This window comes from Engystomops pustulosus, chromosome 3, assembly GCF_040894005.1.
Source record: "Engystomops pustulosus chromosome 3, aEngPut4.maternal, whole genome shotgun sequence".
In the NCBI taxonomy this organism is placed as follows: Eukaryota; Metazoa; Chordata; class Amphibia; order Anura; family Leptodactylidae; genus Engystomops; species Engystomops pustulosus.
The window spans coordinates 212,186,851-212,213,629 of record NC_092413.1 but is presented as its reverse complement, the minus strand read 5'-3'; the positions used below and the strand labels follow the sequence as shown (position 1 = coordinate 212,213,629).

General features: G+C 44.5%; 1 protein-coding gene across 2 annotated transcripts in view; it reads left to right on the top strand.

Annotated features, from left to right (window-relative positions):
- Positions 1 to 24,616, top strand: part of MMUT (methylmalonyl-CoA mutase) — a 47,777-nt gene extending 23,161 nt beyond the window's left edge. For both annotated transcript variants that reach the window (XM_072143742.1, XM_072143741.1), the window contains exons 10-13: positions 256 to 387; positions 16,097 to 16,244; positions 21,576 to 21,743; positions 24,302 to 24,616. In XM_072143742.1, the coding sequence (XP_071999843.1) occupies positions 256 to 387; positions 16,097 to 16,244; positions 21,576 to 21,743; positions 24,302 to 24,430 (577 nt within the window). In that variant the 3' untranslated portion in view covers positions 24,431 to 24,616. The remainder of the gene's footprint in view (positions 1 to 255; positions 388 to 16,096; positions 16,245 to 21,575; positions 21,744 to 24,301) is intronic.
- The last annotated feature ends 2,163 nt before the right edge of the window (positions 24,617 to 26,779 follow it).

Here is a 26,779-nt window from a genome sequence, read left to right as displayed (position 1 = left end):
ATTATAGTAGTTATATTCTTGTACATAGGGGGCAGTATTATAGTACGGTAGTTATATTCTTGTACATAGGGGGCAGTATTATAGTAGTTATATTCCTGTACATAGGGGCAGTATTATAGTAGTTATACTTCAGTAGTTTACATTTGTCTTCCAAATACTGATGTAATCTGCGGTGTGTGTCTGGGGCATTAGATGCACAGGTGATGGATTTTCATAGTTTAACCCTTTTACCTCTTTGCTTTCTCTTCCTCCCAGGTGCACGGTGGGGGAGATCACGGATGCGATGAAGAAGGTGTTTGGAGAACATAAAGCCAGTGATCGGATGGTGAGTGGAGCGTATCGCCAGGAGTACGGGGAGAGCGAGGAGATTGCACTCACTCTCAAGAGGTAAGTACAAATAATACATTCACATTGTGTTGCCTGAAGACTGTATCCATGGCCAGGGACTGAAAATGGGGTGTAGATAAGACACAGCTGTTCCTCAGGCTATCACAAATACACACTTAGGCCTCAAACACACGTCCGCATGGTGGCAGCTGCGAACTAGCATGGGCTCGGTGTGGTGAGCACACCTTTGACCGGTGCCGGGGTAGTTGCGCCGCTAGATTTGGGACAGGTGTACAGTATTAGAATAGTGTGCAGTGTTGTTCTAGTGTGCGCTGTTGTTCTAGTGTGCGCTGTTGTTCTAATGTGCAGTATTACTATAGTGTGCGCTGCTGTTCTAGTGTGCGCTGTTGTTCTAATGTGCAGTATTACTATAGTGTGCGCTGCTGTTCTAGTGTGCGCTGTTGTTCTAATGTGCAGTATTACTATAGTGTGCGCTGCTGTTGTAGTTTGCAGTATTATTATAGTGCAGTGATGGCTAACCTATGGCACTGGTGCCAGAGGTGGCACTCGGAGCCCTTTCTGTGGGCACTCAGGCCATCACCAGAGAGGACTCCAGGTATCTTCCTGCAGTCCCAGACAGCCCAGGACTTGCGGTGCAGAGGTATTTTAATGTGACAGCTATACCTGGGACTATTTTCTGCTTTATTGGTGTGCTCAGGGTGCTGGTATCAATGAAAGCTGTGACAGAGCAGGGAGTATCAATCACAAATTACATTTCTGTGTTGGCACTTTGCAATAAATAAGCGGGTCTTTGTTGTAGTTTGGGCACTCGGACTCCAAAAGGTTTGCCATCACTGTTATAGTGTGTGGTGGTATAGTGTGCGCTGTTGTTGTAGTTTGCAGTATTATTATTATAGTATGCGCTGTTGATATAGTGTACGGTATTACTATAGTGTGTGCGGTATTACTATAGTGTGTGCGGTATTACTATAGTGTGTGCGGTATTACTATAGTATGCGCTGCTGTTGTAGTTTGCAGTGTTGTTGTAGTGTGCGCTGTTGTTTGCAGTATTATTATATTGTGTGGTGGTATAGTGTGCGCTGCTGTTGTAGTTTGCAGTATTATTATAGTGTGTGGTGGTATAGTGTGCGCAGTATTATTATTATACTATGCGCTGTTGTTATAGTGTGTGTGCGCGCTATAACTATAGTGTGTGTGTGCGCTATAACTATAGTGTGTGTGTGCGCTATAACTATAGTGTGTGTGTGCGCTATAACTATAGTGTGTGTGTGCGCTATAACTATAGTGTGTGTGTGTGCGCTATAACTATAGTGTGTGTGTGTGCGCTATAACTATAGTGTGTGTGTGTGCGCTATAACTATAGTGTGTGTGTGTGCGCTATAACTATAGTGTGTGTGTGTGCGCTATAACTGTAGTGTGTGTGTGTGTGTGCGCTATAACTGTAGTGTGTGTGTGTGCGCTATAACTATAGTGTGTGTGTGTGCGCGATATAACTATAGTGTGTGTGTGTGTGTGTGTGCGCGCTATAACTATAGTGTGTGTGTGTGTGTGTGTGTGCGCGCTATAACTATAGTGTGTGTGTGCGCTATAACTATAGTGTGTGTGTGTGCGCGCTATAACTATAGTGTGTGTGTGTGTGTGTGTGTGTGTGTGTGCGCGCTATAACTATAGTGTGTGTGCGCGCTATAACTATAGTGTGTGTGTGCGCTATAACTATAGTGTGTGTGTGCGCGCTATAACTATAGTGTGTGCGCGCTATAACTATAGTGTGTGCGCGCTATAACTATAGTGTGTGTGTGCGCTATAACTATAGTGTGTGTGTGCGCTATAACTATAGTGTGTGTGTGCGCTATAACTATAGTGTGTGTGTGCGCTATAACTATAGTGTGTGTGTGTGTGCGCGCTATAACTATAGTGTGTGTGTGCGCGCTATAACTATAGTGTGTGTGTGTGTGTGTGTGTGTGTGTGTGTGTGCGCGCTATAACTATAGTGTGTGTGTGCGCTATAACTATAGTGTGTGTGTGTGCGCGCTATAACTATAGTGTGTGTGTGTGTGTGTGTGTGTGTGTGTGTGTGTGTGTGCGCGCTATAACTATAGTGTGTGTGCGCGCTATAACTATAGTGTGTGTGTGCGCTATAACTATAGTGTGTGTGTGTGCGCGCTATAACTATAGTGTGTGTGTGTGTGTGTGTGTGTGTGTGTGTGTGTGTGCGCGCTATAACTATAGTGTGTGTGTGTGTGTGTGTGCGCGCTATAACTATAGTGTGTGTGTGTGTGTGTGCGCGCTATAACTATAGTGTGTGTGTGTGTGTGTGTGTGCGCGCTATAACTATAGTGTGTGTGTGTGCGCTATAACTATAGTGTGTGTGTGTGCGCTATAACTATAGTGTGTGTGTGTGTGCGCTATAACTATAGTGTGTGTGTGTGTGTGCGCGCTATAACTATAGTGTGTGTGTGTGTGTGTGCGCTATAACTATAGTGTGTGTGTGTGTGCGCTATAACTATAGTGTGTGTGCGCTATAACTATAGTGTGTGTGTGCGCTATAACTATAGTGTGTGTGTGTGTGCGCTATAACTATAGTGTGTGTGTGTGTGTGTGCGCTATAACTATAGTGTGTGTGTGCGCGCTATAACTATAGTGTGTGTGTGTGTGTGTGTGCGCGCTATAACTATAGTGTGTGTGTGTGCACGCTATAACTATAGTGTGTGTGTGTGCACGCTATAACTATAGTGTGTGTGTGCGCGCGCTATAACTATAGTGTGTGTGCGCGCGCTATAACTATAGTGTGTGTGCGCGCGCTATAACTATAGTGTGTGTGCGCGCGCTATAACTATAGTGTGTGTGTGTGTGTGTGTGTGTGTGTGCGCTATAACTATAGTGTGTGTGTGCGCTATAACTATAGTGTGTGTGTGCGCTATAACTATAGTGTGTGTGTGCGCTATAACTATAGTGTGTGTGTGTGTGTGTGTGTGCGCTATAACTATAGTGTGTGTGTGCGCTATAACTATAGTGTGTGTGTGCGCTATAACTATAGTGTGTGTGTGCGCTATAACTATAGTGTGTGTGTGTGTGTGTGTGCGCTATAACTATAGTGTGTGTGTGCGCTATAACTATAGTGTGTGTGTGCGCTATAACTATAGTGTGTGTGTGTGTGCGCTATAACTATAGTGTGTGTGTGCGCTATAACTATAGTGTGTGTGTGCGCTATAACTATAGTGTGTGTGTGCGCTATAACTATAGTGTGTGTGTGTGCGCGCTATAACTATAGTGTGTGTGTGTGCGCGCTATAACTATAGTGTGTGTGTGTGTGGGCGCGCTATAACTATAGTGTGTGTGTGTGTGCGCGCTATAACTATAGTGTGTGTGTGTGTGTGTGTGTGCGCGCTATAACTATAGTGTGTGTGTGTGTGCGCGCTATAACTATAGTGTGTGTGTGTGTGCGCGCTATAACTATAGTGTGTGTGTGTGTGCGCTATAACTATAGTGTGTGTGTGTGCGCTATAACTATAGTGTGTGTGTGTGCGCTATAACTATAGTGTGTGTGTGTGCGCTATAACTATAGTGTGTGTGTGTGCGCTATAACTATAGTGTGTGTGTGTGCGCTATAACTATAGTGTGTGTGTGTGCGCTATAACTATAGTGTGTGTGTGTGCGCGCTATAACTATAGTGTGTGTGTGTGCGCTATAACTATAGTGTGTGTGTGTGCGCTATAACTATAGTGTGTGTGTGTGCGCGCTATAACTATAGTGTGTGTGTGCGCTATAACTATAGTGTGTGTGTGTGTGTGCGCTATAACTATAGTGTGTGTGTGCGCTATAACTATAGTGTGTGTGTGTGCGCTATAACTATAGTGTGTGTGTGTGCGCTATAACTATAGTGTGTGTGTGTGCGCTATAACTATAGTGTGTGTGCGCGCGCTATAACTATAGTGTGTGTGCGCGCGCTATAACTATAGTGTGTGTGCGCGCGCTATAACTATAGTGTGTGTGTGTGTGTGTGTGTGTGTGTGCGCTATAACTATAGTGTGTGTGTGCGCTATAACTATAGTGTGTGTGTGCGCTATAACTATAGTGTGTGTGTGCGCTATAACTATAGTGTGTGTGTGTGTGTGTGTGTGCGCTATAACTATAGTGTGTGTGTGCGCTATAACTATAGTGTGTGTGTGCGCTATAACTATAGTGTGTGTGTGCGCTATAACTATAGTGTGTGTGTGTGTGTGTGTGCGCTATAACTATAGTGTGTGTGTGCGCTATAACTATAGTGTGTGTGTGCGCTATAACTATAGTGTGTGTGTGTGTGCGCTATAACTATAGTGTGTGTGTGCGCTATAACTATAGTGTGTGTGTGCGCTATAACTATAGTGTGTGTGTGCGCTATAACTATAGTGTGTGTGTGTGCGCGCTATAACTATAGTGTGTGTGTGTGCGCGCTATAACTATAGTGTGTGTGTGTGTGGGCGCGCTATAACTATAGTGTGTGTGTGTGTGCGCGCTATAACTATAGTGTGTGTGTGTGTGTGTGTGTGCGCGCTATAACTATAGTGTGTGTGTGTGTGCGCGCTATAACTATAGTGTGTGTGTGTGTGCGCGCTATAACTATAGTGTGTGTGTGTGTGCGCTATAACTATAGTGTGTGTGTGTGCGCTATAACTATAGTGTGTGTGTGTGCGCTATAACTATAGTGTGTGTGTGTGCGCTATAACTATAGTGTGTGTGTGTGCGCTATAACTATAGTGTGTGTGTGTGCGCTATAACTATAGTGTGTGTGTGTGCGCTATAACTATAGTGTGTGTGTGTGCGCGCTATAACTATAGTGTGTGTGTGCGCTATAACTATAGTGTGTGTGTGTGTGTGCGCTATAACTATAGTGTGTGTGTGTGTGCGCTATAACTATAGTGTGTGTGTGCGCGCTATAACTATAGTGTGTGTGTGTGTGTGTGTGTGTGTGTGTGCGCGCTATAACTATAGTGTGTGTGTGTGTGTGTGTGCGCGCTATAACTATAGTGTGTGTGTGTGCGCTATAACTATAGTGTGTGTGTGCGCGCTATAACTATAGTGTGTGTGTGTGTGTGTGTGTGTGTGTGCGCGCTATAACTATAGTGTGTGTGTGTGCGCGCTATAACTATAGTGTGTGTGTGTGCGCGCTATAACTATAGTGTGTGTGTGCGCGCGCTATAACTATAGTGTGTGCGCGCGCTATAACTATAGTGTGTGCGCGCGCTATAACTATAGTGTGTGCGCGCGCTATAACTATAGTGTGTGCGCGCGCTATAACTATAGTGTGTGCGCGCGCTATAACTATAGTGTGTGTGTGCGCTATAACTATAGTGTGTGTGTGCGCTATAACTATAGTGTGTGTGTGCGCTATAACTATAGTGTGTGTGTGCGCTATAACTATAGTGTGTGTGTGCGCTATAACTATAGTGTGTGTGTGCGCTATAACTATAGTGTGTGTGTGCGCTATAACTATAGTGTGTGTGTGCGCTATAACTATAGTGTGTGTGTGCGCTATAACTATAGTGTGTGTGTGTGCGCTATAACTATAGTGTGTGTGTGTGCGCTATAACTATAGTGTGTGTGTGTGCGCTATAACTATAGTGTGTGTGTGCGCGCTATAACTATAGTGTGTGCGCGCTATAACTATAGTGTGTGTGCGCTATAACTATAGTGTGTGTGTGCGCTATAACTATAGTGTGTGTGTGCGCTATAACTATAGTGTGTGTGTGCGCTATAACTATAGTGTGTGTGTGCGCTATAACTATAGTGTGTGTGTGCGCTATAACTATAGTGTGTGTGTGTGTGCGCGCTATAACTATAGTGTGTGTGTGCGCGCTATAACTATAGTGTGTGTGTGTGTGTGTGTGTGTGTGTGTGTGTGCGCGCTATAACTATAGTGTGTGTGTGCGCTATAACTATAGTGTGTGTGTGTGCGCGCTATAACTATAGTGTGTGTGTGTGTGTGTGTGTGTGTGTGTGTGTGTGCGCGCTATAACTATAGTGTGTGTGTGCGCTATAACTATAGTGTGTGTGTGCGCTATAACTATAGTGTGTGTGTGTGTGCGCGCTATAACTATAGTGTGTGTGTGTGTGTGTGTGTGTGTGTGTGTGTGTGTGCGCGCTATAACTATAGTGTGTGTGTGTGTGTGTGTGCGCGCTATAACTATAGTGTGTGTGTGTGTGTGCGCGCTATAACTATAGTGTGTGTGTGTGTGTGTGTGTGCGCGCTATAACTATAGTGTGTGTGTGTGCGCTATAACTATAGTGTGTGTGTGTGTGCGCTATAACTATAGTGTGTGTGTGTGTGCGCGCTATAACTATAGTGTGTGTGTGTGTGTGTGCGCTATAACTATAGTGTGTGTGTGTGTGCGCTATAACTATAGTGTGTGTGCGCTATAACTATAGTGTGTGTGTGCGCTATAACTATAGTGTGTGTGTGTGTGCGCTATAACTATAGTGTGTGTGTGTGTGTGTGCGCTATAACTATAGTGTGTGTGTGCGCGCTATAACTATAGTGTGTGTGTGTGTGTGTGTGCGCGCTATAACTATAGTGTGTGTGTGTGTGTGTGCGCGCTATAACTATAGTGTGTGTGTGTGCACGCTATAACTATAGTGTGTGTGTGTGCACGCTATAACTATAGTGTGTGTGTGCGCGCGCTATAACTATAGTGTGTGTGCGCGCGCTATAACTATAGTGTGTGTGCGCGCGCTATAACTATAGTGTGTGTGCGCGCGCTATAACTATAGTGTGTGTGTGTGTGTGTGTGTGTGTGCGCTATAACTATAGTGTGTGTGTGCGCTATAACTATAGTGTGTGTGTGCGCTATAACTATAGTGTGTGTGTGCGCTATAACTATAGTGTGTGTGTGTGTGTGTGTGTGTGCGCTATAACTATAGTGTGTGTGTGCGCTATAACTATAGTGTGTGTGTGCGCTATAACTATAGTGTGTGTGTGCGCTATAACTATAGTGTGTGTGTGTGTGTGTGTGCGCTATAACTATAGTGTGTGTGTGCGCTATAACTATAGTGTGTGTGTGCGCTATAACTATAGTGTGTGTGTGTGTGCGCTATAACTATAGTGTGTGTGTGCGCTATAACTATAGTGTGTGTGTGCGCTATAACTATAGTGTGTGTGTGTGCGCTATAACTATAGTGTGTGTGTGTGCGCGCTATAACTATAGTGTGTGTGTGTGCGCGCTATAACTATAGTGTGTGTGTGTGTGTGTGTGTGCGCGCTATAACTATAGTGTGTGTGTGTGCGCGCTATAACTATAGTGTGTGTGTGTGTGTGTGTGTGCGCGCTATAACTATAGTGTGTGTGTGTGTGCGCGCTATAACTATAGTGTGTGTGTGTGTGCGCGCTATAACTATAGTGTGTGTGTGTGTGCGCTATAACTATAGTGTGTGTGTGTGCGCTATAACTATAGTGTGTGTGTGTGCGCTATAACTATAGTGTGTGTGTGTGCGCTATAACTATAGTGTGTGTGTGTGCGCTATAACTATAGTGTGTGTGTGTGCGCTATAACTATAGTGTGTGTGTGTGCGCTATAACTATAGTGTGTGTGTGTGTGCGCTATAACTATAGTGTGTGTGTGTGCGCGCTATAACTATAGTGTGTGTGTGCGCTATAACTATAGTGTGTGTGTGTGTGTGCGCTATAACTATAGTGTGTGTGTGTGTGCGCTATAACTATAGTGTGTGTGTGTGTGTGTGTGTGTGTGTGCGCGCTATAACTATAGTGTGTGTGTGTGTGTGTGTGTGTGCGCGCTATAACTATAGTGTGTGTGTGTGCGCTATAACTATAGTGTGTGTGTGCGCGCTATAACTATAGTGTGTGTGTGTGTGTGTGTGTGTGTGTGCGCGCTATAACTATAGTGTGTGTGTGTGCGCGCTATAACTATAGTGTGTGTGTGTGCGCGCTATAACTATAGTGTGTGTGTGCGCGCGCTATAACTATAGTGTGTGCGCGCGCTATAACTATAGTGTGTGCGCGCGCTATAACTATAGTGTGTGCGCGCGCTATAACTATAGTGTGTGCGCGCGCTATAACTATAGTGTGTGCGCGCGCTATAACTATAGTGTGTGCGCGCGCTATAACTATAGTGTGTGCGCGCGCTATAACTATAGTGTGTGCGTGCGCTATAACTATAGTGTGTGTGTGCGCTATAACTATAGTGTGTGTGTGCGCTATAACTATAGTGTGTGTGTGCGCTATAACTATAGTGTGTGTGTGCGCTATAACTATAGTGTGTGTGTGCGCTATAACTATAGTGTGTGTGTGCGCTATAACTATAGTGTGTGTGTGCGCTATAACTATAGTGTGTGTGTGCGCTATAACTATAGTGTGTGTGTGTGCGCTATAACTATAGTGTGTGTGTGTGCGCTATAACTATAGTGTGTGTGTGTGCGCTATAACTATAGTGTGTGTGTGTGTGCGCTATAACTATAGTGTGTGTGTGTGTGCGCTATAACTATAGTGTGTGTGTGTGTGCGCTATAACTATAGTGTGTGTGTGTGTGTGTGTGCGCTATAACTATAGTGTGTGTGTGCGCGCTATAACTATAGTGTGTGTGTGTGTGTGTGTGTGTGTGTGCGCGCTATAACTATAGTGTGTGTGTGTGCGCGCTATAACTATAGTGTGTGTGTGTGCGCGCTATAACTATAGTGTGTGTGTGTGTGTGTGCGCGCTATAACTATAGTGTGTGTGTGTGTGCGCGCTATAACTATAGTGTGTGTGTGTGCGCGCTATAACTATAGTGTGTGTGTGTGTGCGCGCTATAACTATAGTGTGTGTGTGCGCGCTATAACTATAGTGTGTGTGTGCGCGCTATAACTATAGTGTGTGTGTGCGCGCTATAACTATAGTGTGTGTGTGCGCGCTATAACTATAGTGTGTGTGTGCGCGCTATAACTATAGTGTGTGTGTGCGCGCTATAACTATAGTGTGTGTGTGCGCGCTATAACTATAGTGTGTGTGTGCGCGCTATAACTATAGTGTGTGTGTGCGCGCTATAACTATAGTGTGTGTGTGCGCGCTATAACTATAGTGTGTGTGTGTGTGTGTGCGCTATAACTATAATGTGTGTGTGTGTGCGCGCTATAACTATAGTGTGTGTGTGCGCGCTATAACTATAGTGTGTGTGTGTGCGCGCTATAACTATAGTGTGTGTGTGTGCGCGCTATAACTATAGTGTGTGTGCGCGCGCTATAACTATAGTGTGTGTGTGCGCGCTATAACTATAGTGTGTGTGTGTGTGCGCGCTATAACTATAGTGTGTGTGTGTGTGTGCGCTATAACTATAGTGTGTGTGTGCGCGCTATAACTATTGTGTGTGTGTGTGTGTGTGTGTGCGCTATAACTATAGTGTGTGTGTGTGTGCGCTATAACTATAGTGTGTGTGTGTGTGCGCTATAACTATAGTGTGTGTGTGTGTGTGTGCGCTATAACTATAGTGTGTGTGTGTGTGTGCGCTATAACTATAGTGTGTGTGTGTGTGTGCGCTATAACTATAGTGTGTGTGTGTGTGTGTGCGCTATAACTATAGTGTGTGTGTGTGTGTGTGTGTGCGCTATAACTATAGTGTGTGTGTGTGTGTGTGCGCTATAACTATAGTGTGTGTGTGTGTGTGTGCGCTATAACTATAGTGTGTGTGTGTGTGTGTGCGCTATAACTATAGTGTGTGTGTGTGTGTGTGTGTGCGCTATAACTATAGTGTGTGTGTGCGCTATAACTATAGTGTGTGTGTGCGCTATAACTATAGTGTGTGTGCGCGCTATAACTATAGTGTGTGTGTGTGTGCGCTATAACTATAGTGTGTGTGTGCGCGATATAACTATAGTGTGTGTGTGTGCTATAACTATAGTGTGTGTGTGTGTGTGTGTGTGCGCTATAGCTATAGTGTGTGTGTGCGCTATAGCTATAGTGTGTGTGTGCGCTATAACTATAGTGTGTGTGTGTGCGCTATAACTATAGTGTGTGTGTGTGCGCTATAACTATAGTGTGTGTGTGTGCGCTATAACTATAGTGTGTGTGTGTGCGCTATAACTATAGTGTGTGTGTGTGCGCTATAACTATAGTGTGTGTGTGTGTGTGCGCGCGCTATAACTATAGTGTGTGTGCGCTATAACTATAGTGTGTGTGTGCGCGCTATAACTATAGTGTGTGTGTGTGTGTGCGCGCTATAACTATAGTGTGTGTGTGTGTGTGTGTGCGCTATAACTATAGTGTGTGTGTGCGCGCTATAACTATAGTGTGTGTGTGTGTGTGTGTGTGTGCGCTATAACTATAGTGTGTGTGTGCGCGCTATAACTATAGTGTGTGTGTGTGTGTGCGCGCTATAACTATAGTGTGTGTGTGCGCGCTATAACTATAGTGTGTGTGTGTGTGTGTGTGTGTGTGTGCGCGCTATAACTATAGTGTGTGTGTGTGTGTGTGTGTGTGCGCTATAACTATAGTGTGTGTGTGTGCGCTATAACTATAGTGTGTGTGTGCGCTATAACTATAGTGTGTGTGTGTGCGCTATAACTATAGTGTGTGTGTGTGTGTGCGCTATAACTATAGTGTGTGTGTGTGTGCGCGCTATAACTATAGTGTGTGTGTGCGCACGCTATAACTATAGTGTGTGTGTGTGTGTGTGCGCGCTATAACTATAGTGTGTGTGTGCGCGCTATAACTATAGTGTGTGTGTGCGCGCTATAACTATAGTGTGTGTGTGCGCGCTATAACTATAGTGTGTGTGTGCGCGCTATAACTATAGTGTGTGTGTGTGTGCGCGCTATAACTATAGTGTGTGTGTGTGTGCGCGCTATAACTATAGTGTGTGTGTGTGTGCGCGCTATAACTATAGTGTGTGTGTGTGTGTGCGCGCTATAACTATAGTGTGTGTGTGTGTGTGTGTGTGTGTGTGTGCGCTATAACTATAGTGTGTGTGTGTGTGTGCGCTATAACTATAGTGTGTGTGTGTGTGCGCGCTATAACTATAGTGTGTGTGTGCGCGCTATAACTATAGTGTGTGTGCGCGCTATAACTATAGTGTGTGTGTGCGCGCTATAACTATAGTGTGTGTGCGCGCTATAACTATAGTGTGTGTGTGTGTGCGCGCTATAACTATAGTGTGTGTGTGTGTGTGCGCGCTATAACTATAGTGTGTGTGCGCTATAACTATAGTGTGTGTGTGCGCTATAACTATAGTGTGTGTGTGCGCTATAACTATAGTGTGTGTGTGTGTGCGCTATAACTATAGTGTGTGCGCGCTATAGCTATAGTGTGTGTGTGCGCGCTATAGCTATAGTGTGTGTGTGCGCGCTATAACTATAGTGTGTGTGTGCGCGCTATAACTATAGTGTGTGTGTGCGCGCTATAACTATAGTGTGTGTGTGTGTGTGCGCTATAACTATAGTGTGTGTGCGCTATAACTATAGTGTGTGTGTGTGTGTGTGTGCGCTATAACTATAGTGTGTGTGTGTGTGTGCGCTATAACTATAGTGTGTGTGTGTGTGCGCTATAACTATAGTGTGTGTGTGTGTGTGCGCGCGCTATAACTATAGTGTGTGTGTGCGCTATAACTATAGTGTGTGTGTGTGCGCGCTATAACTATAGTGTGTGTGTGTGCGCGCTATAACTATAGTGTGTGTGTGTGTGTGTGTGCGCGCTATAACTATAGTGTGTGTGTGTGTGTGCGCGCTATAACTATAGTGTGTGTGTGTGCGCGCTATAACTATAGTGTGTGTGTGTGCGCGCTATAACTATAGTGTGTGTGTGTGCGCGCTATAACTATAGTGTGTGTGTGCGCGCTATAACTATAGTGTGTGTGTGCGCGCTATAACTATAGTGTGTGTGTGTGTGTGCGCGCTATAACTATAGTGTGTGTGTGTGTGTGTGCGCGCTATAACTATAGTGTGTGTGCGCTATAACTATAGTGTGTGTGTGTGTGCGCGCTATAACTATAGTGTGTGTGTGTGTGCGCGCGCTATAACTATAGTGTGTGTGTGTGTGTGTGTGTGCGCTATAACTATAGTGTGTGTGCGCTATAACTATAGTGTGTGTGTGTGTGTGCGCTATAACTATAGTGTGTGTGTGTGTGTGTGCGCTATAACTATAGTGTGTGTGTGTGCGTGTGCGCTATAACTATAGTGTGTGTGTGTGTGTGCGTGTGCGCTATAACTATAGTGTGTGTGTGTGCGCGATATAACTATAGTGTGTGTGTGTGTGCGCGCTATAACTATAGTGTGTGTGTGCGTGCTATAACTATAGTGTGTGTGTGCGCGCTATAACTATAGTGTGTGTGTGTGCGCGCTATAACTATAGTGTGTGTGTGTGTGCGCGCTATAACTATAGTGTGTGTGCGCGCTATAACTATAGTGTGTGTGTGCGCTATAACTATAGTGTGTGTGTGTGCGCTATAACTATAGTGTGTGTGTGTGCGCTATAACTATAGTGTGTGTGTGTGTGTGCGCGCGCTATAACTATAGTGTGTGTGCGCTATAACTATAGTGTGTGTGTGCGCGCTATAACTATAGTGTGTGTGTGTGTGTGCGCGCTATAACTATAGTGTGTGTGTGCGCGCTATAACTATAGTGTGTGTGTGTGTGTGCGCGCTATAACTATAGTGTGTGTGTGTGTGTGTGTGCGCTATAACTATAGTGTGTGTGTGCGCGCTATAACTATAGTGTGTGTGTGTGTGTGTGTGTGTGTGCGCTATAACTATAGTGTGTGTGTGCGCGCTATAACTATAGTGTGTGTGTGTGTGCGCGCTATAACTATAGTGTGTGTGTGCGCGCTATAACTATAGTGTGTGTGTGTGTGTGTGTGTGTGCGCGCTATAACTATAGTGTGTGTGTGTGTGTGTGCGCTATAACTATAGTGTGTGTGTGTGCGCTATAACTATAGTGTGTGTGTGCGCTATAACTATAGTGTGTGTGTGTGCGCTATAACTATAGTGTGTGTGTGTGTGTGCGCTATAACTATAGTGTGTGTGTGTGTGCGCGCTATAACTATAGTGTGTGTGTGCGCACGCTATAACTATAGTGTGTGTGTGTGTGTGTGCGCGCTATAACTATAGTGTGTGTGTGCGCGCTATAACTATAGTGTGTGTGTGCGCGCTATAACTATAGTGTGTGTGTGCGCGCTATAACTATAGTGTGTGTGTGCGCGCTATAACTATAGTGTGTGTGTGTGTGCGCGCTATAACTATAGTGTGTGTGTGTGTGCGCGCTATAACTATAGTGTGTGTGTGTGTGCGCGCTATAACTATAGTGTGTGTGTGTGTGTGCGCGCTATAACTATAGTGTGTGTGTGTGTGTGTGTGTGTGTGTGCGCTATAACTATAGTGTGTGTGTGTGTGTGCGCTATAACTATAGTGTGTGTGTGTGTGCGCGCTATAACTATAGTGTGTGTGTGCGCGCTATAACTATAGTGTGTGTGCGCGCTATAACTATAGTGTGTGTGTGCGCGCTATAACTATAGTGTGTGTGCGCGCTATAACTATAGTGTGTGTGTGTGTGCGCGCTATAACTATAGTGTGTGTGTGTGTGTGCGCGCTATAACTATAGTGTGTGTGCGCTATAACTATAGTGTGTGTGTGCGCTATAACTATAGTGTGTGTGTGCGCTATAACTATAGTGTGTGTGTGTGTGCGCTATAACTATAGTGTGTGCGCGCTATAGCTATAGTGTGTGTGTGCGCGCTATAGCTATAGTGTGTTTGTGCGCGCTATAACTATAGTGTGTGTGTGCGCGCTATAACTATAGTGTGTGTGTGCGCGCTATAACTATAGTGTGTGTGTGTGTGTGCGCTATAACTATAGTGTGTGTGTGTGTGCGCTATAACTATAGTGTGTGTGTGTGTGTGCGCGCGCTATAACTATAGTGTGTGTGTGCGCTATAACTATAGTGTGTGTGTGTGCGCGCTATAACTATAGTGTGTGTGTGTGCGCGCTATAACTATAGTGTGTGTGTGTGTGTGTGCGCGCTATAACTATAGTGTGTGTGTGTGTGTGCGCGCTATAACTATAGTGTGTGTGTGTGCGCGCTATAACTATAGTGTGTGTGTGTGTGTGTGTGCGCTATAACTATAGTGTGTGTGTGCGCTATAACTATAGTGTGTGTGTGTGTGTGCGCTATAACTATAGTGTGTGTGTGTGCGCTATAACTATAGTGTGTGTGTGTGCGCTATAACTATAGTGTGTGTGTGTGCGTGTGCGCTATAACTATAGTGTGTGTGCGTGTGCGCTATAACTATAGTGTGTGTGTGTGTGCGCGCTATAACTATAGTGTGTGTGTGTGCGCGCTATAACTATAGTATGTGTGTGTGCGCGCTATAACTATAGTGTGTGTGGCATTATTATAGTGTGTGCTGGTATAGTGTGCGCTTTTGTTACAGGATGTGTTATTTGTGGGTACAGCATAGAAGGACCTGTGACGGTAACATCAATATCCAGTATTGACAGCATTGGAGTTTAACCCATCAGTCCCCAGTGTGCAGGTATACATGCCGTCCTATGGGAGAACCCGCGTTACTGTGAGCATTGTTCTATTACACAGTTACTTTGGCTCTGCTCTATCATGATGCAGATGATTATCTAATACTATGAGGGTGCGATGCTCTGCGGCTCTGCAGAACGCTATAATTGATGCCCGAGGCTTCCGCTATGTGACAGATATAAGAGGCACCGGCACACAGGACCCGGAGATTAATCACTACAACTTAATTCACTTGTCTTTCAGCCACACACAGTCACCATGCTTCTTAAAGGGAATGTGTCCACAGTATTAGCCATGCAGATTGCTGACAGTGTTGGGTATTGTCGCTGGAAAGATGTGTTATCATACCTTTGTGTGTTGTTAGTAGCTGCAGGACTGTGATATATGGATCAATATTCCTGGATTGTAGCATCTCCAGCTGTACTGGGGGCGTGTCCTCACACTGCTGTGCTCTGTTCCCCCTGCAGCCAGTGTTGGGTACTGCCCCCTGGAGACATGTATTACCATACCTTTTATGTGTGTTAATAGTGGCAGCAGGACTGTTAAAAATTGATTTATATTGCAGGATTGTAATTTCTTCTAGTGCATTGGGGCTGTGTCCTCACACTGCTGTGCTCTCTGCAGCCAGTGTTCGGTATTGTCCCTGAAGAGATGTTTAATCATATCTTTATGATGATAGTAGCAGCAGGACTGTGAAACTCTGATTTATGTTTAATGATTGTTACTTCTCCAAGTGCACTAGAGGCATATCCTCACACTGCTTTGCTCTGTGCTATCTTCAGACAGTGTTAGATATTATCTATAGTGAAGAGGTGTATAATCATTATGTAATAATAATTTTGTTTGTGTTGGTAGTAGCAGCAGGATTATGAAATTTACATTCCAGGATCTTAGCTTTAAGTGTATTTGGGGTGTCCTCACACTGTTGTGCTCTTAGCTCTCATCAGTTAGCTGCTACACAGCACCTCAAAGCTGCTCTTACGGACTGCTGTGGTATTCAACCAGAAGCCTGTTATAGATTTTACGCCGAAAAGAGGGGAGGATCTGTGCAGCAGTTTATTGCAAGAGCTAAGAGAACAGCAGTGTGAGGACACACTCCAGCTACAATCCTGGAATATAGATCCATATTTCACTGTCCTGCTGTTACCTTTGCACATAGTAACGTGGATGCACCTCATGTGTGTGCGGGTCAGAGGAGGTCATGAGAGCAGGTCACATCTTGACCTGCATCTTGCTGTGTATAAGATGGTGGGGTCATCTGTTACAGGGTCCAGAGCTTCATGGAGAGAGAAGGACGTAGACCTCGCCTGCTGGTTGCCAAAATGGGTCAAGACGGCCACGATAGAGGGGCAAAGGTTATCGCCACTGGATTCGCAGACCTCGGCTTTGATGTGGATATCGGACCGCTCTTCCAGGTAACTTACCATAATAATCCCTAAACTCTACAGGTTATATTTTGTACTATATACACAAGATTAAGGTTTTCAGATTGACTTCAGGTACTAAAGGTACTAAAGGTACTAAAAATAGCCTTAGGCATCACCTGATTTTCACCCTTTAACCTCTATTAAGTTATGCTTTGCTGCAGGGTAACCACCAGGTCGCTACTTCTTTAAGTAATCTCCATTCAGTAAGGAGGCAAAAAGAAAGTAGCCGGAGAGGAGGCCAAGGTCAGGGCAGGACAAACAATACAGATTTTCACATCTGATCAGTGGAGCAATAGGATGAGCATGCACAAGTTGCTGAGCACAGTGCTCCCGTATCTGTCTAATGTGAATGCCAGAGTTTCAGTTAGCTCTCCCTAATTCGGTGACCGGATCCCTGCTCGAGCTGCTGCTCCATGAATTGGTCAGAACGGGACTAGACTTAACCCAGCCACCTGCACAATTTTACAGAGGAGACTGAAACAGGGCTGGCGTTAGGGGGCGGTAAACTGGGCATTTACCCAGGGCCCCCAGTCCTAATGGGGCCCCTTGCATGTGGAATTTTGTGCGCAGAGGATGTTTTGCTCCTTTTAATACCCCTTGGTTGAATGCCCTGTGCAGATGCTAAACATCTATCTCCTGTCTATATATCTATCGTCTATCTGTCTAGTTATCTATCTCCTATATTTTTTTTCTCTATTTCCTTTCCTTTTCTTTATATTTGTCTAACTTTTATCTATCGAGCTTTTGTATGTTTATCTATATATCTTTTATCTACCTATGTACCCATCTATCTCCTGTCTATTCTCTATCCATCTATCAATCAATCAATCAATCGTCTATCATCTATCTTGCTATCTATATTTAATCTACTATATATTTATGCATCTATATATATATATATATATATATATATATATATATCATTCTCCTACAATCCCATATTACAGATCCTTACCTACTACTGTGTGTAACTACAAAGTGTTATCATTGTGCAGGGTAAAGGAGCCTCTTACTGACTGTGGCTGGTCATAAAATCGTTTTATTTTGGGGCCCCACTTTTAGTTTTGCCCAGGGCCCCACTTTACCGTTATAGAAGAGAGGGAGGAGGGAGATGCAGCTGCAGATTTTCTCAATGAATTTCATTTGCAATGTTCACAATGTTTCTTCTTGCCTGTGACAGTGAATCGGGGCCTCAGCCCTGGGGTATGTTAACACTGTGCCGATTTCCTGCACTCCTCCTGCACTCTATGGGGTTTTGGAGTTCTCCAACTGGAAGTTTCTGGATTTTGGTGGCAAGAAGGAACATGAACAGAAGGGAAATAGTGAAGCAATTCTATCCATGCACATTACAAGTTCTCCGGAGTGACCCAGCATCAGCTTGTGGCCCGGCCTCCCAGTAATTATCAGGGTGACTACGTGGAGGGGTCACTCACAGGCCAATCCTCCGAGGTGCAGACACACATCCGGGAGGTGGCGATGGCTTCCAAGTCATTAACACAAACCTGTGAATGTGGATCCACTTAGCCCGTCCATTCACTCCGATATTCATAAAAGAGATGATGTACATTGCTTGAGACACGTTTCATCTCGTAACTTCACACTTCTTTATTGTGACGTCTGTAGGTGGATATTGGTGACCACTTATATTATTTTACAGCCCAGTGAACATCCGTTCCCTTGGCCTAATATGTTGTAACTGTCCCATCTTGATAGATTATGTCGCCAAGTTAGGCCATTGTGGTATTTGAAGCTCCTTTGTAGCTCCTGCTACTTCTCACCCTGGAGTAGACGCTCATGTAGCTCCTTCAAACTCCATGACCACTGAGGTCGTATTAAGAAAAGACACCTTAAAGTTCTGAACGAGACAAAGCTAGCCTTGTTACATCTAATGGATCCAGAAGAAGACGCCCTACTTTCGTTGGTCATGCACTTTGGAGAAAAAGAAGTCCTAGGGTCTCCTGATTTGTAGATCAGGAGATGTCCCACCAGTTGGACATCCACCAATTTTACATTAGTCAACTATTCAATTTAGCCAAACTTGAACGAGCCAATTTGTATAAATATTCACATTACCCACCACCTGCTCTTTCAAAATGTCCTACAACCTTCCCTAGAAGGCATTCTCCTTGTTAGATTGGAGACTTTGGAGGACCATGTCCTGTCCTGAAATACAGAGCAAACCTATCTCTTTCAACATGTTGTGTGTAATTCTCCATTTCCCCTGCGGGGGCACTGTAGGGAAATTACATCCTTCGTGCCATGTTTCACCACAGATCACAACTGAGTGCTGGAGGTCCAGGTAGGAGGACACTTTTTGGGGCAGATTTACTTACCCGGTCCATTCGCGATCCAGCGGCGCGTTCTCTGCACTGGATTCGGGTCCGGCCGGGATTTATTAAGGCAGTTCCTCCGACGTCCACCAGGTGGCGCTGAAAAGCATCGGAATGCACTGGAATACACCGAGCCGGGCTGAGTGAAGGTAAGTGCAATTTTCTCAACACATTTTTTTTTTTTTTTTTTAAATGCAGCGTTTTTTCCGAATCCGTCCGGTTTTCATTCGGCCACGCCCCCCGATTTCCGTCACGTGCATGCCGGCGCTGATGCGCCTCAATCCGATCGCGTGCGCCAAAATCTCGGGGCAGTTCAGGGGAAATCGGCGCAAATCGGAAATATTCGGGTAACACGCCGGGAAAACGTGAATCGGCCCTTAGTAAATGACCCCCATTGTGTTCTGCTTCTTGTAAAAGAAACTGCCCTTTTGAACCCTAAATGAATTTTATTATTTGAAACGAATTTTCTCATATCAGCTAGTAAAGAGGGTCCCGCCCCCCCCCCCCTCCTCTCCTCCAATAAAAACCACAACTCCTCACATCTTAGAACAAGGCCTATGAAATCTTGGTAGATATTGCTGAACTTTCCTTATGTGAGGGCTAATCCCTCATCAGGCTTAACGTCTGCGAGGAACAAGAAATCTCCACTTCTAAAACTCATCTTTTCTCCCTCGATTATATTCATTTATGATTCCTGTGTAATATCCCCTAACCTGCGCACATGAAGATACGGCAGGACCTCACGTGAATGCAGATCTGTAGTGTAATAATCTAATGCTGAGGATTTTTTCATATATTTTAATGAGATTTTAAAGAGATTGCCCTAGATTTTGTTCATATGATTCTGCTGTAATGAAAAGGTCACATTATAAGTCGCTGTACATATGGATGACTTCACATGGCACACATGCACTGGCTGGATCATCTAGAGAGGGAACTACATTTTACTTGTATTCATGTATCTATAATAGGATGTTGACCCACTTTGCCACCAGATGGCATTATCCTAGTGACCTTGATCTCAAGGTTACTACCTCTTGGAGTAGTACTACTAGTGGCAGCTTCCCACCGGTGAACACCAACTGCAAAGCATCGAGGAGGATGAGGCAGATGGTACTCAGAGACAGGCCAGGATCAGGGCAGAAAGTGTCCAAAATACAGGCCGAGGTCCGGGCAAGGCGCTATGGATCAATGTCAGGTCAAGCTAAGGCTGTCACCAAGAGATAGAATCACAAACCACTTTAAGTAGTACGATTAGTTTCAGCTGGCCACCGGCGAAAGCCAAATGCAATCATACTCAGAGACAAGCGGGGTCAGGCCAGAAAGTATCAAAAATACAAACCTGAGGTCACTACGAATAGTGGCAGACGGCCACCAGTGAGCTCCAAGTGGAAAGCACCAAAGAGAATGGAGCAGAGAGTACTCCGAGACAAGCCGGGGTCAGGTCAGGAATTGTCTGAAATACAGGCCTGAGTAGGGGTACAGACCTCTTTAAGTAGTGGAACAAAAAAAGATCCCAAACTTCCAGGCTAAAGATAAATGAACCTCCAAATGCAAAGCACCAAGGGGAATGGGGCGGAGAGGATTCAGAGACGGGCCGGGGTCAGGTCAGGAGGTGGCCAAAGTACAAGCCTGAGGCAGCTACGGATCAGTCAGGGTAAGCTTAGGTTAGAATCACGGAGCTGCAACTGGGTCATAAAGCAAAACATCGGTCAGGAACTGTGGAATCGGAAATCATCAGCCTCCACACAAATGGTGCGGAACAGGTAAGTTCCTCGAGTACCGGAAGGTGCCTTAACTAGGGGTGCTCTAAGATTGGATAGGAACAAAATAGACTTCAGGACTTCGTTTGTACACCATATGAGCCAGAGGTTGTCGGCCAAGTTCTTGGAGGAGGAGGAGAAGGGTAAGCAGGATGCCAATGGCTGTGCCCGCCGAACAAGTTGATGGACCTATGTGGGGCCACATTTCCCAGCATCCCTTGTGTCTCATAGTTCGCTGACTTACAAGTTCAAAATGTAGAAGGCTAGGAAGAGGCGAGGTAGAAAAGGACTATGAGTCTCCATGACAGTAGGTGTAAGAAATTGAAGACATTGAAGTCCACCCCCCGAAAAACATGGATTCCTCTCTCCTGTATTCAGGGAATTTAGAGCAGAAAATGTAGCTCTATATGGTTATATTTAGGGTTAATCAAGATAGAGACTGTCCCTTTAAGAGTCATGCATACCTGAGCATCATAGGTTCAACCAACACGTTGCTGATATACAGAAGAGGGATTTGCTAATTTGCAAATGTCAAAGTCATTCAATTGTGAAAGTGATAATTCATTTTCACATCAGAAAAAAAAAATGCAGAATTTAATATTTTATTGTCACAGTGCGGGAGAAAATCAGCCGGACACGGGGGACCTGACCTGTGATTTTTACTGTAATTATTAATATAAGACGCTCGTTAGTGGTGTGACACAAGTGCTAATGGCAGATGCATCTCCATCCAGCATAGAGTTAACCAATATGGCTGCCATTACAGATTTCAGAATATCACCCAACTTTCCATGACTCCTGACTGGTAGATATACCTTATTCTGTTACAATTAACTGCCTGCTGTCAAATCACTTTGGCAAAGTTGCTTTTAAGGACTGTAGAAAAGCAAGATGTCCATGCTAATCCGCGGCTGTAATGGCGGCCATGCTACTCTATTACCCCATTTTTCAAATTGTTATAGTAACTAGGTTTGTATTTACAAGAAATTATGTTATTTTACAGAAATGTATTTTTCAAATTCAGAAAAAATGTTTTCTGTGACATCTCGCCAGATCCTAGGGGGCGGAGTTGGAAACAGGAAGTCCCTTTTTAGTCTTCCTTTGACAGGCTCCGCCCTAGAGGACTTGGCACCAGCACAGACAGACCATGTGGATGCCCCTTTTTCTGCAATACATGTTCTTGAGTTGGGTAAATCACTATTGACCTCTTAATTCTTTTCCCATAGACCCCTCGTGAGGTGGCACAGCAGGCCGTGGATGCAGACGTGCACAGTGTTGGAGTGAGCACGCTTGCCGCCGGGCACAAAACCCTTGTCCCAGAGCTAATCAAAGAACTGTGTGCTTTAGGACGACCTGATATTCTGGTGATCTGCGGAGGAGTCATCCCACCCCAGGTAACTGTAAAGCAGGGTCTACAGGGTCTCCTTCCGCCAATGAATCCCATTCCTGGTGTCCCGTACTTGGTGGTTTAGATGTCCCGGTGCGATCTGGGCTTTTGCTAATACACAGCAGCTAATCAGAACCGAGAGGGCTGGACATAACTCTAGACGAGACACCAGGTGGATGTCAAACTCCTCTGGCTTCTAACTCCCAACTTCTGTCCTACAAAGCTTGTTACAGAACATGTTATTGGATCTTTGGGTCCACGGAAGCCTAAAGCTATGGAATAGTTATCCTATTGATCAGGCATGAGACCTCGTTCTAGATTATAGGTACCAGGTTCAGTATGTAGTTTTGTAGGTACCTTTGCACAGCACCGATGTAGAGGCACAGGGTATGTGTATACACTGGAGATCAAGATTAGAGGTCATTGTGTAGTCCCATGTGAATGTATCCTAACATGAGTAAAATATGAGTATTTTAAGCTTATTTCATAAATTGTATATATTCTAAAGCTCAGAATATAAATGTAAATGAGATAATTATAAAACACAACTGATCAAAATTAGAGAACACTATCAGATACCTTCAAGTTATTGGTGTTAATCTTGTACCTGGAGCTAATTTCTCATCTGTCAAAACCCATGTTACTGGCACCTAATTATCCAGTTTTCACTGACTTTGAAATGGCTAACCATTTTGACAAAGTGGCTGAAACCCTCCGGCAGCATGTTGCCCAGATGAAGGGGGTGACCCTATCAGTCATAGCAAGTTTGTTGGCCGTAACAAGTCTGTGATTTCTGGAATATTGCATCTTTGCAACATCAAAAACTCATCCCAAGAAGGCTGGTTGGTCTAGAAAGATGAATGCAAGAGAGGACAGGATAATGCAGAGAATCTCCATGGGTAATTATTCAAACACTGCAGCTGGAATTGCTCGCCAGTTCTTCACCAAACAGGGTAAGGATCTGTCTCCTCATACAGTGTCTCAATGTTCAAGAGAATTCAGACTGAAAGCAGTGACCAAACCTCTAATTAGCAGAAAGAATAAAAAGTAAGTAAAGAAGTCAGTGACAGGGAGTGGAGGAAGTGTCACGGTTCGGGGAATGTTTTCTACAGGAGGAGTTAGACCTCTCATACAGATACATTCATCACTCAGTCACCCAGTCATTTTCATGCAGGATAATGCCCCCTGTCACACAGCAAAGCGGGAAGAGCAGTTCCTTTTAACAGAAAACATCAAAACAATGAAATGTCCACAGCCCAGAGTCCTGATCTGGAAAATCTTTGGTGACATAGTTAAGTAACCCACAATAGTCACAGAACTGTGGAAGAGACTGTAAGAAAAGCGGAGCAGATCCTAGCAGAGCCATGTGAGAGACTAGTGAGGTCCTGTGGCCGGCGCTGAGGTCCTGTGGCCGGCGTGCAGGTGTTAAATGTCATCATAATCTCTCTCTGTGCTGCAGTCATTGCTGTTCTCTAATAATACTCATGTTTTTTACAAAATATAGGTTTTATGTTGATGCTTTGGTAGTTTGGTAAAACCTTGTTCTAGTGGCTGGTGACCCGTTACGAATGTTCATCTATCTAGATGACATTATTTCTGAAAGAATCAAGTGATCTCTAATTTTCATCTCCTGTGTATAAGGCAGGAGCCTAGGAGCTGACAGTGAAGGTGACCCTGTGCTACACTAGGAGGTCCTTCACTGTGACTTGTCCGGAGACCGCAGCTATAATATGTGAGATGTAACTCTGCATTTATGTATGAGACGCAGCACCAAGGGCAAGAGAGTGAGCGCTGCTTATCCTGTGCCTGGAGGATCTGTCACACTCCGTGGGAGGGGAAGAATGAAAGCTGAGAACTTCACACTACACTACATAGCCGGTTTACCCAATCTCTAAATATATCTTCCTAAAGAAGTGATGGTTGGACATCAGATCTGTGTAATTAGTTTAGAATTTTCAGCAATTTGGCACTTGATAAGTTGGAGGACCTTGGGTAGGTTTTTGAAATGGGGTCCTCGGTAAAATCCCCAGGAGTCTCATCATAAGACAATGGGGGTCATTTACTAAGGGCCCGATTTGCGTTTTCCCGACGTGTTACCCAAATATTTCCGATTTGCGCCCATTTTTCCTCAATTGCCCCAGGTTTTTGGCGCACGCGATCGGATTGTGGCGCGCCGGCGTGCACGCGACGTAAACCGGGGGCATGGTCGAACGAAAACCCAACGGATTCGGAGAAACCGCCGCATTTAAAAAAAAAAAAAAAGTGTCGCCGGACACGCCCTTACCTTCACCAGGAATAGGATTGTGCACTCCGGCGGACCTCGGCGGACTTCAACGCAGCAGCGACATCTGGTGGACGTCAGAGGAACTGCCTTAGTGGATCGCCGGAAGACCCGAATCCACTGCACAGAACGCGCCGCTGGATCGCGAATGGACTGGGTAAGTAAATCTGCCCCATTGTCTGTCCCCAATAATAATTGTATTTTTTACATCAAAAATTTTGAAATGCCATCAAACACTCCCTGCCCCCTCCCCACGTGACCTTTCTTCTCGATCTTCTCGACAGGACTACGAGTTCTTGTATGACGCCGGAGTGTCCAGTGTGTTCGGACCTGGAACCCGAATCCCAAAAGCTGCAGTCCAAGTTATCGATGACATCGAAAGAAGCCTGGACAAGAGGCAGCAGTCATTATAACTCCACCGGGCCGGCGAGTCACAAGGTGGAGGACTCTGAAGGAACCTCGTAAGATGCCTGGAAGACTATTTCCATCTCAATAGACTTATTGCCTCGTGGACTCTACGTGATCAGATGATTGGTGTTTGTGAGAATTATGTGTATAATTTTACAAATTTTAATTTAAAATAAACTTTTTGTAAATTATGTCATGTATTTTTGAGTTTTTCATGGGACAGTCCAAAAATATTTAGGTTTGATGTACTTTGCTTAGCCAAGGATCCACATAGATGTCCTAAATCTCGTACTGTTATGACCATCTCCAAGATCTAGTGATCATTTTGTGTTTTTTCCTTATATAGTTTTTTTCTTAGGGATTGTTTATTCTGGGATGACTTGACATTTTTATTATGAGAAAAATTTTTTACTTATCTTATTTTTTAAAATTTTAGCATACTTTTTTTTTTTTTAATTGGATAAAATGATCTGATCTTTTACTAATTTTCTTTTATTACAAGAAAGCAGGTTTTTTTAAAGGGGAGGTAGATTTTTTTTTTTTTTTTTACTTTATTTTTTGTTAGTCTCTTTAGTGTACAATCCATCACTAGGCCAATGGTGTGGTTGTATTTTACTGTATTATGCTATTTTTTTACTCAACCACCAAAGCCCATACCCCCAAACTGTTAGCAGTTTGACAATACAAAGCTGCAGACCATGTTTTGTCAGTAGCAGCAGGACTTATATTCCAAGATTGTAGCTGTATACTCTGGTGCACTGGTGTGTGAGACTTCTAAACTGTACAGTACTTCACTGTTGTACCAGGCTTCCCACAGATCCTCAAGGGTAGGGTAAAAACCTGTCACCAGAATTTTTTACCCCCTCACTTCCGATAAAGGGTCAAAAATCCTCCCCATATCACATAAAATGTTGTCCCACCGAAGCTCATTACCTTAATAACAGACATTTTTTTCTCATATGCAAATGAGTAGACTGAGTCAAATTCTGAATAGAAGAGTCATGTTTCCCCAGGCTGCCAGTTAACCACGCCTCCTATTGATTGACGGCTCAGTGTCTCATCAAATCTCAGCCTGCGCAGGCAGGAAGTCCTCTTTTAGTGCACTTCCTGTCCTTACCAGAATGCTGTCCCTTGCACTGCATTGTGAATTTAGCAGCGAACACAGCGAGTGGAAAACTGCCTGTGCCATGCTAGTGCCGTGATGGGCAAAGCCAAAGTATGGAGAACAATTTTACTGGTTGGAGGAGGAGATTTGAAAACCCATAGGTGCAATGACGTCATCACATTGCAAGCGCTGGACTCGGCCGCTTACACCTGTGTGCACAATCGTGGAGCCAATGTGCTACATCTTCTGAGTGCCCTCTCCGCGTGTCCCACACCAGTTCTGTCAGTGGGGGAGGGGTGTTGATGACTTCCCTTAGATGTCTTGGTTACCACTTACTGTGGTATCTAAGGGGTTAAACACCCACAATTACAGCTGTTTCAACTTTGGACATTGCAGAGGAAGCCCAGATCCTAATCAGGCTCGGCTGGCATCACACGGTAAAGTTCATCCGCCTCCGCCATCGCCCCACTGTACGTGTACGAATCTCTACAGTAAAGAGTTAAACAAAGAAACACGACTGCGCAGAATATTGACCCAAACCTGGTGATAAAAGGCGACATTCATGTTGGGTTAAACAAGTACAATAAAATGTAAAGTGCTATCGACTGAGGCAACGGGCGGATAGAGGTGTCGAGCACGCAGAGGCCGCGTCCAACCCATTATCACAATAATCACCACAATTACCTGACATTCAAAGATGCCACAAAAATAGAAAACAGGTTTATTTTTACTGCCGCTCCACGTGAATCCACTTACCGCCCGCTGACGGCCTGTCCCTGGTGAAGGTGTTCATTCTGATGCTTCTGTTACTTGTGTCTTTACTGTCCCATTGTGCTCAGAGCGGGAACCTGAAGGGAACGGCTGCTGCGGCACATCATGACCATAGTACCGTAATAATACCGCTCTGAATAAGGTATATTTCAGAATTTTTATATATATACAGACGGGCCCCTACTTAAGGACACCTGACTTACAGACGACCCCTAGTTACAGACTGACCCCTCTGCCCCCTGTGACCTCTTGTGACCTCTCTGGATGTTACTATAGTCCCAGACTGCACTGATCAGCTGTAAGGTGTCTGTAATGAAGATTTATTAATAATCCTTAGTCCAATTACAGCAAAAAATTTTGAAGCTCCAATTGTCACTGGGGCAAATAAAAAATTTCTGTATAATAGAATGTACCCTCACAGGATATTTCTAGGTTTTTTTGTATTGATGACTTATTGTTAGGAAATTATTGTTAGGAT